Raw genomic sequence first — 15,329 nt, 5'->3', positions numbered from 1 at the left:
GCTTCTCAACACCTAGGTTAAACATCAGCGATGAAAAGGCAGCAAGCTTCTCAGCTGCTTGGATGCTGAGATGGTCAAGTCTTAAGTAGCGGCAGCAGTATGACCTACCTGGCTGCAATCCGGCCAAGCTCTAGCAAACAGAGACACACTTCTCTGGGTTGCTTGTGGAGGACTGAAAGACAAGACAAAGGTGGACACCTTTACAATAGAAAGGACAGTAAAGCAGCTCAGTGGGGAGCAGGATCGACTCCCTCATCACTCATGGTCCCAGTAAATGAGCTAGTCTTCATTCTGACATTCATAGAAACCATCCTATTCCACAGTACAGTTAGCTTTACTAAAGTCCTAAAGCAGTTTTCAAAACTCTTTGCCCAACTTCCTCCCCAAAAGCCATGAGTCTCAGGAATCCCACCCTGAAAATATTTTCTTCAATTAGTTAATATTTGTAAGTCAATATTGGAAACACATGTAGCTATAATTATGATATAAATAGTTGATGGATACTTAAAAACAGACAGCAAACATAAGACTATGAAGCAAAGTCTGGTCTTTTAAAAATCCTAACTCTATATTCACCAGGGATTTTAGCAGAAATAATGCAATGAATAAGGATTAAAAATTACACATCATGGTCCTTTGTTATCCTCCAAACAACAATGTCAAGTGAGCCCTCTGAAACTTGATGTCTTCTCCTAACGAAATTTGACTAAATGATACTTTAGAAAGAAACACTTTCAACTGACTGAATTTTGTAAATATGTACAAATACATACCATCAGCCAGTTTTGCCCATAAAAGGAGCAAATTAGAAGATGGTTCTCTGCATTGATACTTCTTTTCTAATATAATATGATTACTTAATAAAGCTGCTTTATCAATTGCTCTGGACACATTCAGTAATGTTGACAAATCATACTTGCATTTGTTGAGCCTACCAGAGGAGTATATACTGATTATACTTTTTTCTTTTTAAACTAAGATTAGAGAATTTTTAAAATGTTATTATATACAGCACCTAATAAAGACAACAGATATTGGGGGGAAAAGATAGAATTGAGAATGGTCTTTACACAGACACAATATCCTGATAAAAAAAAATACTAGCTTATTGATAAACATTAAGAAAAATAGCAATATTGCTTCAATTCTTAAACATAGAATTTTATAGTAATTTAATTTCCCAGCTTTGTTCTATTCCCCCACTTAAATATCTAATTCCTTCTCTCCACAGGTTTAGGCAATGGCAGTATTTGCCACTGACACCAGAATGGAATTTGTTGGGAGTGTGTGGTGAATAGAAAAATACATTTACTTAGATTATAAAAGTATATGATTTCACTTGGCTTTAAACAAACAAAAATTTATTATCTTGCTATAAAATGTCATCTTTAAAGCTTTTAAAATAAGTTCTAATATCATCAGCAATGTGTATTAAAATAGAATTGATTATGGGAAATCTGAATTACAGAATCTTTCCATTCTTGGTAATATAAATTCGAGTTTCAGCTAACGCTTAGTGAATTGTCATAAAACCCAGGTTGGGGAAGTCTAAAATTACTTTTAACTAAAGGGGCTTAAAGCAAAGATATTTACTACCTCCAATTTCAAGTGCACCATTAGCTGACTCTGGCTGAATGATACAACTTTTGATACATTAAATCGACTTCAGTGCAATGAAATGTACAGACTGTAATATGACATAGGCATCAATTTCAAACAGAGAACAATAACAAACATCACAAAACAAAAGCAAACAAATGAAAATCAATCTTCTTGTCTAGATAATCAGTTTCTTCTGATTTGGACTTTTTTAATCCTGTCCATGGTACAAAATAACAAACAGGAAAAAGGAATACATGAAAGCTGAGGAGAAGAAGATGTTTAAGGCCCTGCTATTACCCTCATCTTCAGTGAGAGCTGTGTGAAGGAAGCAGCTAAAGCTCAAGGAGACTTGGATACAATCTTATGCATTTTGTGATGGAAACAGTGTTAAAATATGAAAATTATTAGTGAACTGACCAAACTGTGCCAATATGCAGTCAACACCAACTCTAAAAAGCAACACCTGACTCAACTATCATGATTCTTTAATCAACGTATTGTACTTATTTTGAGAGTATGTAAGAATTGGAAGTAAATACCAATAGATACATTCAATGGAAAATAAAATTCATTCTGAAGAAAAACAGTAATGTGGGTAATATAAGAAAGACAATGTGATATGTAGGATGCATTGCTATTGTGTATTCAGCTATCAATTTAAAACAGCCTTTGCCTGCCAACACTCAAATATCGAATCTACCATGGACTCATTAGAAAATCAATTTGGCAAACTGAAAAGTAACTGCATGATTCTCCTTTTTATATCCTTAACAGAACCAGCTTATAAAATTTAAGACAAATAAACGTCTCACTCAGCATCATTCCTTAGGAAAATGATAATAGAAAGATGATGTTTTACTTCCTAGTTTTCTTGGAAGTGTTATCTTTAATAAAGCAATTGCTTTATTGCTTCAAAACACACCTATAATATTGTCTCACTTGTTAATGGCATTTTGAATATTGGGCATATCATGCCTGATCCATAATGGCCCAAAATATCATGTTTGATGACTTGTAAGCAATGAATGAGTTAAATCTGCAGAGAGGCATAACAGCACAATGACAAGAACAGAACAGAGTAATTACTCAGTAAACACTATGTCTCAAATTATCAAGGATGATGACAATTATGTCGTGATGATAATGGTTGTGACAATAAACAAACTGAATAAAGGCTAAAATCTTACCTAGCATATTTAGAAAAGGCAAGAATTTAAATTATGTCAAAGTTTATTTAATTGTAAAAGCAAACACTCTTACCTTATTCTATAAAATTAAATTCAAGAGTCTTTGAGTAGTATCTACATTATACCCGAGAGGTGACTGTGTTTGGTTTTTGCACTCAAGCAAGTTCTAAACTAAAGTTAACAGATGGAAAGAGAATAGTGACCATGGGATTCGAGCCACAAAGATCTGGGTCTGAATGTGAGCTCTAAAATTTACTAGTTTGTTATTTTGGGAGATTATAAAATCTCAGTTTTCTGAGGGAAAATAATGGTGTGTATCTTGCAATATTTTTGTGCGGATTTAACACAATATTATTCGTGTTATTCTTAGCCAATGCTTGGCACATAGAAAAGACTTTCCAAGGTTAGTTTTCTTTCTTTATTTTTGTTGTAAATTATTTGCTTAAAGATTATCTTCATTTGGCTTAGTTAATATTAATACACTCATTTTTTTTCCTATAAGTAATTTTTTGTCTGTGCACCTGTCATGTGTAAGCCACCATACTAAACAGTGGAAGAAACCTCAGAATTAAAAAAACTACTATGGATAGATGTGTATAATTTAAAGCAGTTATTATAATGAGTGTATTTTGAATATTTTGTCATTTATATTATATCAGAAATAGTTAATTCTAAATTTAATCAAATTGAAGGTTAAGTAGGCCAATTTGGCCAGCATATATAGACAGATATAAAGGAGACAGGCTATCATTATGCGTTTGTGCTACTAAGTATAAAACTTAAGTAACAATTACATTAGAACATGTCATTTTATGAAACACTAAACATCTTAATGTCAATTTTTCTGCATCTCTGGGAATAAAATAATTTAGATGAACCCATTTTCAATAAGTTACCTAAGTTGATTATATATTGTATATATGAATGCATGTTTTTGTCAGGATGATTAGAAAGACAACTTTTAGTGTATTGCATTTGAACTAAAGCCTTTATGTTGAGTTGTATGTACTACTCATTTTAAAGACATTTTACTGATTTGTCTTTTCAAAAATATAAGGAAATTTATACTTATATTGAGGTTTATGGTAGGAAACATTTTTTTCACTCTATCATTACAATATTAATATGGTCTTTTGCTTTGAGTTGTGGTTAGAAGAGGGGATCAGTATGGCTTTCTTTCCTCTGAACAAATTCTCTTTAAAACAAAAAGCTGTCTAGTCACTGGTGATTATTATGCAAAAGGTCTTATCATTGGAGGCTTCTTTTTAAATAATCAAAACTGTTTCGAAGAAATGTATAAGGCAGAACACCTCTGGGAAAAGCAACACAGATCCCTGTTCAAAATATGTGGCAATCTTATAACCTAGATTCTGTTAAAATCTCATGGGCATCAAATGTCAAATGGAATGCTGCTAGCTCCAGGAATAGAAAATGAGACCTTCTGCTAAGGCAAGGGGTAGAGTTTTAATGTCACAGAATCTGCAAGGATAAAATGCATTAGACCATGAATGTATAGTTTACCTATATATATTAAGTTTCAACAGATGGACAAAAAATGAAAATATGAAAATTTCATTATCTATTTGGTTTATATACATTAGAGGCAATAATATTCATGTTGGTTTTAAAGGAAACTATATTTTAGATTTATATTTAAGAAGAAATTTGCAAAACTTTTATTTTTGACTGAATATTAAATTGTGAAAATATCATAAATTTAATAGCTTCCCACCTCCCCAGAGCAGAGAACAGATTCTCATACTCAGAAAGAGTGACATAGTAGAAGATACAGTAAACTAGATGTCAGAAAACTGGCTTCTAGTCCAGACTACATAATTTTCTCATCTCTAAAACGTGCCTTCTACTTGCTCTTTCTTATGAGGTAATTTTATGGTTAAGGGCATTTGGTATATGGTAAACACTCAACAAATTTTACTCCTTTGCTACTTAAGTGATGGTCCACAGACCAGTAGCATTGGTATCAGCTGGGAGCTTGATAAAAATGCAAATTATTGGGTCCCACCCCAGATGTATTGAGCAAAATTTACATTTAAGCAAGGTTTCCAGGTGATGAATATGTACATTAAAGTTTGAGAATCATTATATTAATCAATGTTATGATTATTACAATAAACGTCAATTATAATTCTATATCTATTTTGGTTGAAATATTCAAATGTGATTTGATATATGGAACATGCTCTAGAAATGTTTAAGATAATAGTGATGATGATGATGATGATTATGATGATGAATGGAAGAAAAAATAATTTAGGAATTGGATTAGCCCTTAATGGGTATTATGGGCATTTATCACCTACCAGGATCTATAAGATACAAAAGATGCCTCCCAAGAAAGTAAAGGGATGGCTGTCTACATCATGTCACTCCCAGAAAGTCACACGCAGAAATCCTTGAGTTTAAAGGTAGGGAGCAATTAGGAATAGCAAAGAAATTTGGGTGCCTTTAAACTGATCTGAGGGAGGCTAAAGAGAAGAAAAGGCAAACAAGAATAAATCTCACAAACTCATGAATGCTGAGTGTGTGTGTATCCAAATTTCTCAGAATCACTGTTCGCATTTAAAACAGGATACAGCAGCCGTATAATTCACATAAACAAAGAGAATTCATTCATAATCTCATTAGTGATGGAAGATGTATAGAATAAAATGTAGTTAATTGCCTTTGCCACTAAGTCAAAAAATGTCCCAGAGCAAGGAGTGCCCTTTCTGTCTCTAGCACCCAGACATTATGTGAAATTAATGGATTAAGTCACTATCACTCAGAGCAGCAATAGGAAGGAGTCAAGAGTCTTTTCTAATTTGGTTTTTATTTATATTTTACTTTTCCTTTTACTTGAAATCATCATATGAACTTCTAAAATTAACTCATACAAAGCATAACTTTCTGTAACACAGGGACATGATCTTTGAAGGTTAATGAAGCTGAATTCAAATCCTAGCTGGGTCACTGAGAAGCTGTTAATATTGGGCAAGTTATTTAATTCTCTTGGTCCTAACCTAGCATTTTCATTATAAAATGATGGTTGTTGGGAGAGTAGATATGATAGCACATGTGCACTGCTAGGCTACCCTTACTGAGCATATAACTATTGTTATTTAATATTGTACAGTGAAAATTTGATTCTAGAAAAGCTAGAAGGCTGTCCCCTTTCCTAATTCAACCCTGACTCCATCAAATCCTTGATACTGGGAGACATTTAGTTCTCTCAATCAGATTCCATACTGTACTGTCCTCATTTACATTTTTTTCTGACATATGGGCAAATCGCTACATTTGGAAAGAGTTTCTGAGCTCAAACTCAGAATTAAGATGCTAGTAAAGTACTTTATAAGAACAGGTGTCAAAAAATCCAAAGTCTAAAATAAATTGTTCCTGGGGAAGAAATAATGTGAATATAAATAACCCAGAGCTAATTTGGTATCCTGAAGTTGTTATTCTACATTAATATTAATAAAATTAATATAACTTTTTTTCTACAGAAATACTCTTATAGTCCTCAATACAGACAACAACAACCACAAGGGATGATTTATCAAACACTGGAAGGCAGGCATAGATTCTTTTTCTGATGCAATATGTATAAGACAGAAAATGTTAATGTTTAAAAATCCACACACAATCCTTTTCACTTTAGTGCAACATCAGACCAATACTGTAGGTAGGTCAGTGCTTGACCAGTGTTCAATAGAACAAAGAATTGTATAAAACTACTCTTCAGAGTCATGCATCAAAAGAAGACAGTGCCACACAGCAAACACAAATACAGAAAATAAAAATAAAAAACAAATCACACACATTTGCATGCTAGCACAGCAGATAGCAAACCCTTTTCTTGATGAGTAGATTCTTTCTCAGAGAAATAGATGAAGAATAGTCACTGGCCTCCAAATCCTATAATCATCCAATAATACGATAATATTGACACAATTACAGCAAGGAAAAAAATGTGCGTTTTTCAAATATTCCCTCCCCCATCCTTTTATCTTTTTCCAACTTCCAGTTCACCGGAATGTACATAAGTAAAGCAAAATAAACAAAGCTCTGAGGAAAAAATTAAGCTAACTTAACAATTTCTAAATCAGTGGGCTAAAGTAAATCACAAATAATAAATCCTCCATGCGAGAGTATCACTAATTTAAGGAAATAGTTTCTACTTAAAATATCTTAGAAAAAAATCATATAGGAGCATCAATTTTAGGGCTCATAACTTAAAATTTTTTAAAATTGAGAATAAGTCATAGATTTTTGGTCCTAATGTATAACAGCCCTTATAATACATTGATGTATAAAATACACTGATGTATAATATACTGATGTCGATAAATCTCTATGCAACTTAGTTCAAATTATCTTAATATAAATAAAATTGTTCATGTTTCAGATTACATGCCATACCTGTTTATGGTCTAAAGTGTGTTAATAGAGAATTGAAGAAGAAAATGATATTACTTACAACCCAATTACTATTTATCTTACTTTCAGATTCTGAATGTAGTATTTTATTGTTATTTACCAGCTGTAAATGCTGAGACCTCATGTTCATATTATATCATAATTTTCTCATATTCTTAAATAGTCTCAAAAATATTATGAATATTATTTTTGCTTGGTATCTATGAATGACTACAGTTTGTTTAAGCTGCCACCAAATAGATTCAGTTCATCCCCTTTTTTACTATTATAAAAAATGTTTCAATGGACATTCTATTGCTTATCTCTACTTACTTCCTTCAAATAAACTTTTAGAAGTAGAACAACTTGATAAAAAGATATGAGCACTTCTTAGATCTTACATAATGTCAAATTGCCCTCCAAAGAAGGCATGCCAATGTCCAATTTTTTTTCAGCAATGCATAGAAGATCCCACTTTCCTCTATACTCAGCACTAAATATACAATTGTTAATCCTCGCTAATTTTTCATAGTTTTTATTTGCATTTGCCTTATTACTAAGGTGTCAAACATTTTTATCTCTGTTTTTATAAGTCTTTTATGAATAAGCTGTTCATGATATTTATCCATTTTTCTATTGTCTCACTTCTGAAACACTGTTCTGAGATATTAGTAAACTTATAATCCAAGAACTGACATTTGACAGAGGAAAAATTCTCTCTCAAGAATGTCTTAGAAGATAAATGGAAGGTTACACTCTGTATGTGATCGCGTCATGTGGCATAGAAAGTTATCTGCCAAGAATCAAAACGACAAGCACGAGAGAAGCATATGGAATAAGATGCTGTCTATACTCCCTAGTTCATCCCTGGCATCCCTTCCCCACCCACTGAGATTTCTTGTCATTAGCTGTTGTGGAAAGGGAACAGATAGAGTGAGTCGTGAATTAAGATCCTCCCGCAAATAATCGTACAAAAAGAGCACTGCAACAGAGGGTAACGTATCAGTTGCCACAAAGATAAGAATGCTTTATGCAGGCGAAGACCTTTGAAGAGCTAAAGACAGAAGCCTCTTGATACACATTCAGTACAATGATCTACTTTATCATTCATTCAAACAGATTTTTCCCCTTCATCAGGGCATCTTGTCCTTTTATTTGCTGTTCAAAACACTAGGACACAAAGGATGCTCTTCATCTTGTGTGCTACTGAAATGAAATCTTGAGGTAGGGAAAAAAGAAAAAACCCTTGCCCTAAATTCTCTTTCAAAAGTGAAGTGTGAAAAGACATCAAGCAGAGTACACAGTATTATTGTTGCAAGAAAGTCAATTCTGCAAGTGCAGCGGCTCAATCACTTCCTCACCCACAAGTGAATAATAAGAAAAATCCAAGGAGAATGGGTTCCACTTGGGGAAATGGAATTTCTCATTGGCCTTCCTCCTGATTATCATTAACATCTATGGGCACAGCTGTTTCCTTTCTCTGAATAATCCTGAAGTCAATGCTATAGTGTTGGCTCCCTTTTTCCATCTCCACAGGGCCTACTGTACATCACCTCATGCCCTATTCTGAGCAGCAGAAATTTCAAATTTATCTTTTCACTGAGTAGCAAACTAGAAAGCCTAACTATTTGATTTAGTTTGGTACTGAGAGGATTCAAAATTATTTTTAAAATTTATAGCCTTGAAAATGTGGTCTTATTAAACCTTCTTGGCTATATAAATACATTTTAATTGCAAGGTATAAGTGAAGTTATACTGTAGAAGATAACCAGAATCAAAGATATTTTAACAAAATACTCAACAGTTATGACATATAAATTATCATGTATTTAATTTTTATATAAAAATTTCTTGTTTATTAAGTCAGCTTTTTTCAAACAGGGTGAAGAACTCGACCATCTAAAAATTCTTCATGACATAATTTTATATGCTACAGAGTATGTATTTATATACCAGGACCATTGTTACATAAGCTGCTTTATGCTTTATTGTTTCAAAATAAAATGTATTATTTATTACCTGAATGGGGTTTTAAAAAGCCATCCAAGCTTCTTGGAGTCCAACTGAAAGTTTTGTTAGTTCAATTAACAAAAGAACTTATGAATAGTAAGAAAATTGAGACAAGACCATATTTACATTCAGAGCTCCTAGTAATCCACTTGGCCTACAGTAGTCACTGAAAAAATGCTTTTTTTAAAATGCAAACCTGTGCAGTAAACAAATTAACAAAAAATAAAGCAGTTTCCCCATGTGGCAGTTCTTCAGCAATGCAGGGGCACTCCAGAATTTTAAATCATGATGTTATTTGTCCACACATAAAGAGTGTGCTTCTTGTGACTAAGATTTGATTTTTAAAAATTTATATATATATAAGAGTGTGTGTGTGTGTGTGTGTGTGTGTGTAGACACACACACAGACATTTACTAGATCTTTCAAGGGTTTTTTTCGCAACTCTTCCACGTGCATAAACCTATAAATGTGAAAGTTAAAATCTATTTGTAAAATTACCACTGCACTGAAAAAGAATTATATCCATACATATCTTCCACCAACTTTTTTTTTACTTTGACGTGAGGAAATGGTAAGAACACTCAAAGCTCACATATACAATGAGCATTCATAGAGCACACTGCTGTATATAGTATGCTTCTGTGCAATTTTTCTGGTTAAATTTTTCTTTCAGGTATAAAGTGTTCTCCTAGTCTAAGTTCATGTTATTCTCTTCTCTGCTGGGAGACTTCTCAGAAATTTGATGACAGTATTTCCATATCACATCAACTCCTCTTAGTACAAATACAAGTTTCCTTAAGCACATAAAATGAGTAAGACTTTAGCTGCTATACCGTCAATTTCCTAGGTTCAGTAGGGGAACGCTGTTTTGTGAGGTCTCAGGGCAAAGTGTATTCTCATTGTTCAGAAGGCAGTTTGTATACTTGTTCTCACTGAAGGATGCTCAGCTTACCGTGATGTTAATATTTGTATTACGTTATTTTGTGAATTGATTTTTTAAAGCCTCAGGTAAAAGAACCAAAGCATTTTTCCCCCATAAATACCTCCTTTCTTCACTTAGTTCCACTTTACTAGAATTGGACTTTAATTCCAATATTTTCCATAGTAGAGTTCTACTGGGGTAGATCTTATGTCGAAGGTTTGAACATTTAAGGGTATCAAGTAATGTCAAAACACTGAATGGTCCAATGTATGTTTTCTCCCAAGGAAATACAAAACTATGGTATGGAAGTGGATCTGCCAAAATTCAATCTTAAAACAAAACAAAAACCCCACAATTATCTGGGTAGGCCTAGGCACTAACATCTGTCTCTTATTCCATTGTCTTCAGTTATCCTAATCTCTTGCTTGTTTACCTAATTTTTAACTAGCTAAAAAATAAGTTTCATTAACTAAAAATAAGCTTAACTAATGAAAAAAAATCAGTTTCAAGAAAGATAGAGCTTATGAGAGATGGTGTTTTCATACTTTTGTAGAGGTGAAAAGACAAAAATGTTCTTGATGGAGGGCTGGAACATATATAGCTACCCTTCTAGCCCAGGTAAGAGCCTGGTGGTAAAACTTAACCCTACATTTTCCAAATATCCCACAATTTTGCACTGTATGTACTTATTTTTAACCAGGAAAGGATTCTGCTACTTAACGTTCCTGTTATTTTACGCACAAGGTGACCAAGATTAAAAGGGTGAATTTTTCTACCTTCAAAGACTCAAGTTTACAAAAAAACTGCAAGTTTACAACAAACTACAATTTTTTTTTAAAGTTAACAAAGTGTGAAATGACATCACACAAAAAAAGTTAGGCTTGAGAGTTATACAGACAAACAATACTTTTAATATTATATCAGCTAAAATTCTGAAGGAAATGTACATACCCAAACCTTCCGATTCAAACAGACATGTTTCATCTACCCCTAAATCTCGGCACCAGGATAAGAAGTTTGCTGTATTGTCTCTGGCAAAAAAGGATCCTGAGGGTGCACTGGCCTTGCATGGAATCTTCTTTAAGGGCAGTTTCTGAAAAACAAAGAAATCTCACTCTGGTGGAATATCTGGCAGTCATCACAGTGACACATTAAGTGTACATTTATGTTTTCAACAAAACGCTTTGGTACAATCTTATGTCAATAAATAGGTTTGTAAAGAACTATAGGAAAGGACATGAAACTCAAATGAAACTTAGTTCTTAATTAAGAGACTAGGAAAATCTGTGCCTGTAAACATATACTTGCCTTTTTAGTATCTAGAAGTAAACATACATAAATCCCTTCCCTGGCTCAGATTGCCTCTTTTCTTTCTCTTCTACTACTTTTTTGGCCTTCTCTTTCATCTAAATATTCTGTCAGTATTTCTCATAAAGTATGTATAAATGAATTTCTCACTTGTGAAAGAAGAGTGAAACACAAATACAGTATATGAATATAGATAAAATGTAACACACACACCTGCATTTTTATGTGTATACATACACACACACAATAAAAATTACAATAGAATTATAAAGTCAAAAGAAAGCAGCAGAATTGTCTAACATCCATAATTCTCTATCACCAATACTAAGAAAAGGAAATATTAAAAATTTTTATCTTTTAACAATAACATTTTACCATCATTCTTCTAGACTATTTCCTTTTAAACCATAGATTATTGCTCTCTTATGTAATATAAAAATAATTCTGGTTGGATTTCTGCTATCTGACCTTGAAACATGTTTACATTCTGCATCATTTCTCTTCCAGGATAAGAAAATGCTTAAGAAAAGGGAGTGTGTGAACCTGGATAGACTTTTCTATTATCAGCCTCATAAAATTTTAGCCCTGGAAATCTCCCTTACCATACCAAATGTTATAAAGAGTCATGTGAGGTTTTTTCCTTTAATAGAATATAACCAGTTTTCACGGCATTCCATGAAGTCACAGAATGTGACTCTATGTGATATGAAAAACTGAGCCAAGTATTTGGATGATCTGGGCTAAATAGAGCTTTGCCTCTGAGAGCAAAAAGATCAAGGGAGAAGCATTTTGTGATTTCAATTCACAGATAGGGTTATTTCCTCTATTCTCTGTGAACAAGAAAATATAAACAAAATGTTGTTGATTGTTGAGGTCATTTACAAAGATGTTTATAAAAAAATGAAATAGTGGTCTTGGTGTACTGGTGAAGCCTACTATCATCAATCTATTACTAGGGCTTTTCCTGTCCAGGGATTTTATGGCTACATAACTAAAATATTCAGTTACTACATCACTCAAAGACTGTGTCTGTCCAATAGCAAAGATCCATCTCTTTGATGCTGACTGAATTTGTTTTAGGCTTAGACATAAAAAAATGTTTGCATGAATACACATATATTCATATATACATATAACAATACCTCTTAACCAATTTGGTTAAGTAGTGGTTTTCAAAGAAATGCTTTCCTCTATGAATTGTAAAAAACAATAAGAAATAGCACTGTTTAATATCTCCTTTATAAAATATTCATGAACATCAGTCAATATTTACTAAAATTAAAATTCATATATCCCTAAATCTAGCAATTTACTCCTAAAAATATATCTTGCAAATATAATAGTATTATTACTTTAAAATATATGGACAGGTATATTTGTTGCAACACTGATTGAATAGGAAAAAAACAGACATAGAATGTGTCAAGAAAGGGCTGCTTGAATAATATATAGTATACAAATACAATGGAACTCTGTGCAATAATTTAAAAAGAATAAGATAAATATATATGTGTTGGACCATAAAAATGTGCAGGATATACTCTTAAGCAGAAACCAATAATTTGCAAACACATATGTACACTACAATTTCATTTTATGATGTGTGTGTGTGCACATATGTACTGGTGCATGTATATGTACATACACACACAATATAGATGGTCATATATAAAGTTAAGTTGCATATAAATATGTTGTATTATAAATATGAATATTGTATTTATTTATATAACATTAATTTAGGAAGAATTCAAGGAGGACATCCATCAGATGGATAGTAATTACCTTTGAGGAAGGTGATTGATGCATAGAGAATCATTTATATCTTATTTTACATAATTCCAAAATACGTAGTAGGATTCTGAGTGACTTTTACATTTTATCAATATTTTCCAATTAAATAATCAAATAAGGTAAATCATGTCAGCCAAAACAGAACAAAAAGATCTGCTGAAAAAAAGTCTTCAGGAGGTGACTGTAAAGCTTCTTTATGATGCAAATAGAAAAGAACATAAACAGAGTCAAACACTAAGCCATTTTAAAATCTACCACCTCTATCCCTGGGTGGGGAAAAAAAAACCTTGTGAAACCACTTCAAGCTGATGAATGAGTTTGCACACAGGAACAATAACCTAGGAACTATAAAATACTTGACATGTATAAGGGCATGCCAAAGGACATGAGGTGCATGGTTTTCATGGCAAAAAGGAATACAATATCCAGATTGCACCAGAGAAGCTAGATTGATTTGACACTTAATCCATCAAGGGACATAGCTCATAGCTTGTAGAATCCAATATTCTTCCTGGCTGCATACCAACCAAAAATCGAAGGGTCAACAGTCTTCCCAAGGTTGCTGTGCCATTTATACATAAGAGTCTTAGAGCAGATGTCATATTTCACTTGAATTAAAGAACAAATGATTCGATAATATCAGTACTCAATACCTTTGGAACTTATAAATATTTTTTGACATATTTTACACAAAAATATTCATAAAGTTCCAAAAACCTTAGCAATTACTGTATATCTCTCCAAGTTCTGTTATTTTTAAAAAATTATTAATTTCTCTAGGTTCTCATGAAAATCCTAGGAAGAATGACAGCTCTGAATCTCTTCTTTAATATCACTAAATAAAATAAAAGCAAATTGATGTATTGAATAAAATCAGCTTTCACCTTGCCACAAAAATCTTGAAGAAGAGGTTTAGAATAGAGAGCTGTCTTGAGTAATTATGAGAGTGTCTACTTGAATAGCTAAAAAATTGACCACAGATAAGGAGAGGAATACTTCAGATGTAAAGAACTAGGGATTCAAAAGAGAACCTCCACATATAGCTCATCTTCCATATTAGTTTTCCCTTTACTGCTTAACTATCCAAAGAACTCCTATGGCATTTAAATTATATACCATCTCTAATGATTTACTCAGATGAGTTTTTCCAGACAATGCTGCTATATATTATATCCTCAGAACCTGATTGATGAATACATGAATGAATGGTTAGATTTGACCCCTCACACTAGATCATAATCAACGTGAGGGCAGCAGCAAATACTCTGCCTTAGAGATTTTACATCCCCAAGGGACATGTTTCCAGGGCCTTCAAAATTCACTAAATTTATAGCACACATAAAATGCTTCCCATAAATTAAGAAAAGTATAACTGAAAAATATAAGTAAAACCTTTGAACATTTTTTGAAAGTTACTGAATATGGAATGAGTTGAGAATAGTTGCCAAGCTGAGCTGAGACTGGGTAGAAATTTAGGCTCGCTTACTCACTAGCAAAAGTCATGCTACTGTCCTCCAGCCTCCATGGTATAGGTTTCAATATTTTGTGTCAGCAAAAGGAGAAATGACTACCAATAAAACATTAGAATCATGTACAAGTAGGATACATGTTAATTTTTCTTTCTTTTTTTAAAATTGAAATGTAGTTGATTTACAATATTGTTAGTTTCAAGTGATTCAGTTATCACACACACACACACACACACACACACACACACACACATATATTCTTTTTCAGATTCTTTTCCCTTATAGGTTATTGCAAAATGCTGAGTATATCTCCCTATGCTATCCAGCAGGTTGGCTATCTACTCTATGTATAGCAGTGTGTATTTGCTAATCGCAAATTCCCAATTCATCCCTCCCCCCTCTTCCCCCCTGGTAATCACAGGTTTGTTTTCTATGTCTGTGGGTCTATTTCTGCCTTGCAAACAAGTTCATTTGTATTATTTCTTTTTAGATTTCATGTTAATTTTTCTAATATTGATAGTCTAATGTTTATCCTTTTATCTCTCAGTGGGATTAACCTAAGTTATATATTCTCAGCCTCTATATTAATACTTATGAATTGAATGATGAACATACAAGAG

General features: G+C 32.8%; 1 protein-coding gene across 8 annotated transcripts in view; it reads right to left on the bottom strand.

Annotated features, from left to right (window-relative positions):
* Positions 1 to 15,329, bottom strand: part of GAS2 (growth arrest specific 2) — a 159,788-nt gene that overhangs the window by 66,179 nt on the left and 78,280 nt on the right. For all 8 annotated transcript variants that reach the window (XR_011075455.1, XM_068555978.1, XM_068555980.1 and 5 more), the window contains 2 exons: positions 11,090 to 11,231; positions 109 to 172 (listed from right to left, as the gene is read on the bottom strand). Coding sequence is in view for 7 of the 8 variants with exons in the window: in XM_068555978.1 (XP_068412079.1) it covers positions 109 to 172; positions 11,090 to 11,231 (206 nt within the window). In the remaining variant the exon portion in view is untranslated. The remainder of the gene's footprint in view (positions 1 to 108; positions 173 to 11,089; positions 11,232 to 15,329) is intronic.

Source organism: Eschrichtius robustus, chromosome 11, assembly GCF_028021215.1.
Source record: "Eschrichtius robustus isolate mEscRob2 chromosome 11, mEscRob2.pri, whole genome shotgun sequence".
In the NCBI taxonomy this organism is placed as follows: Eukaryota; Metazoa; Chordata; class Mammalia; order Artiodactyla; family Eschrichtiidae; genus Eschrichtius; species Eschrichtius robustus.
The sequence above is the reverse complement of the archived record's forward strand: the minus strand, read 5'-3'. Positions and strand labels throughout refer to the sequence as shown.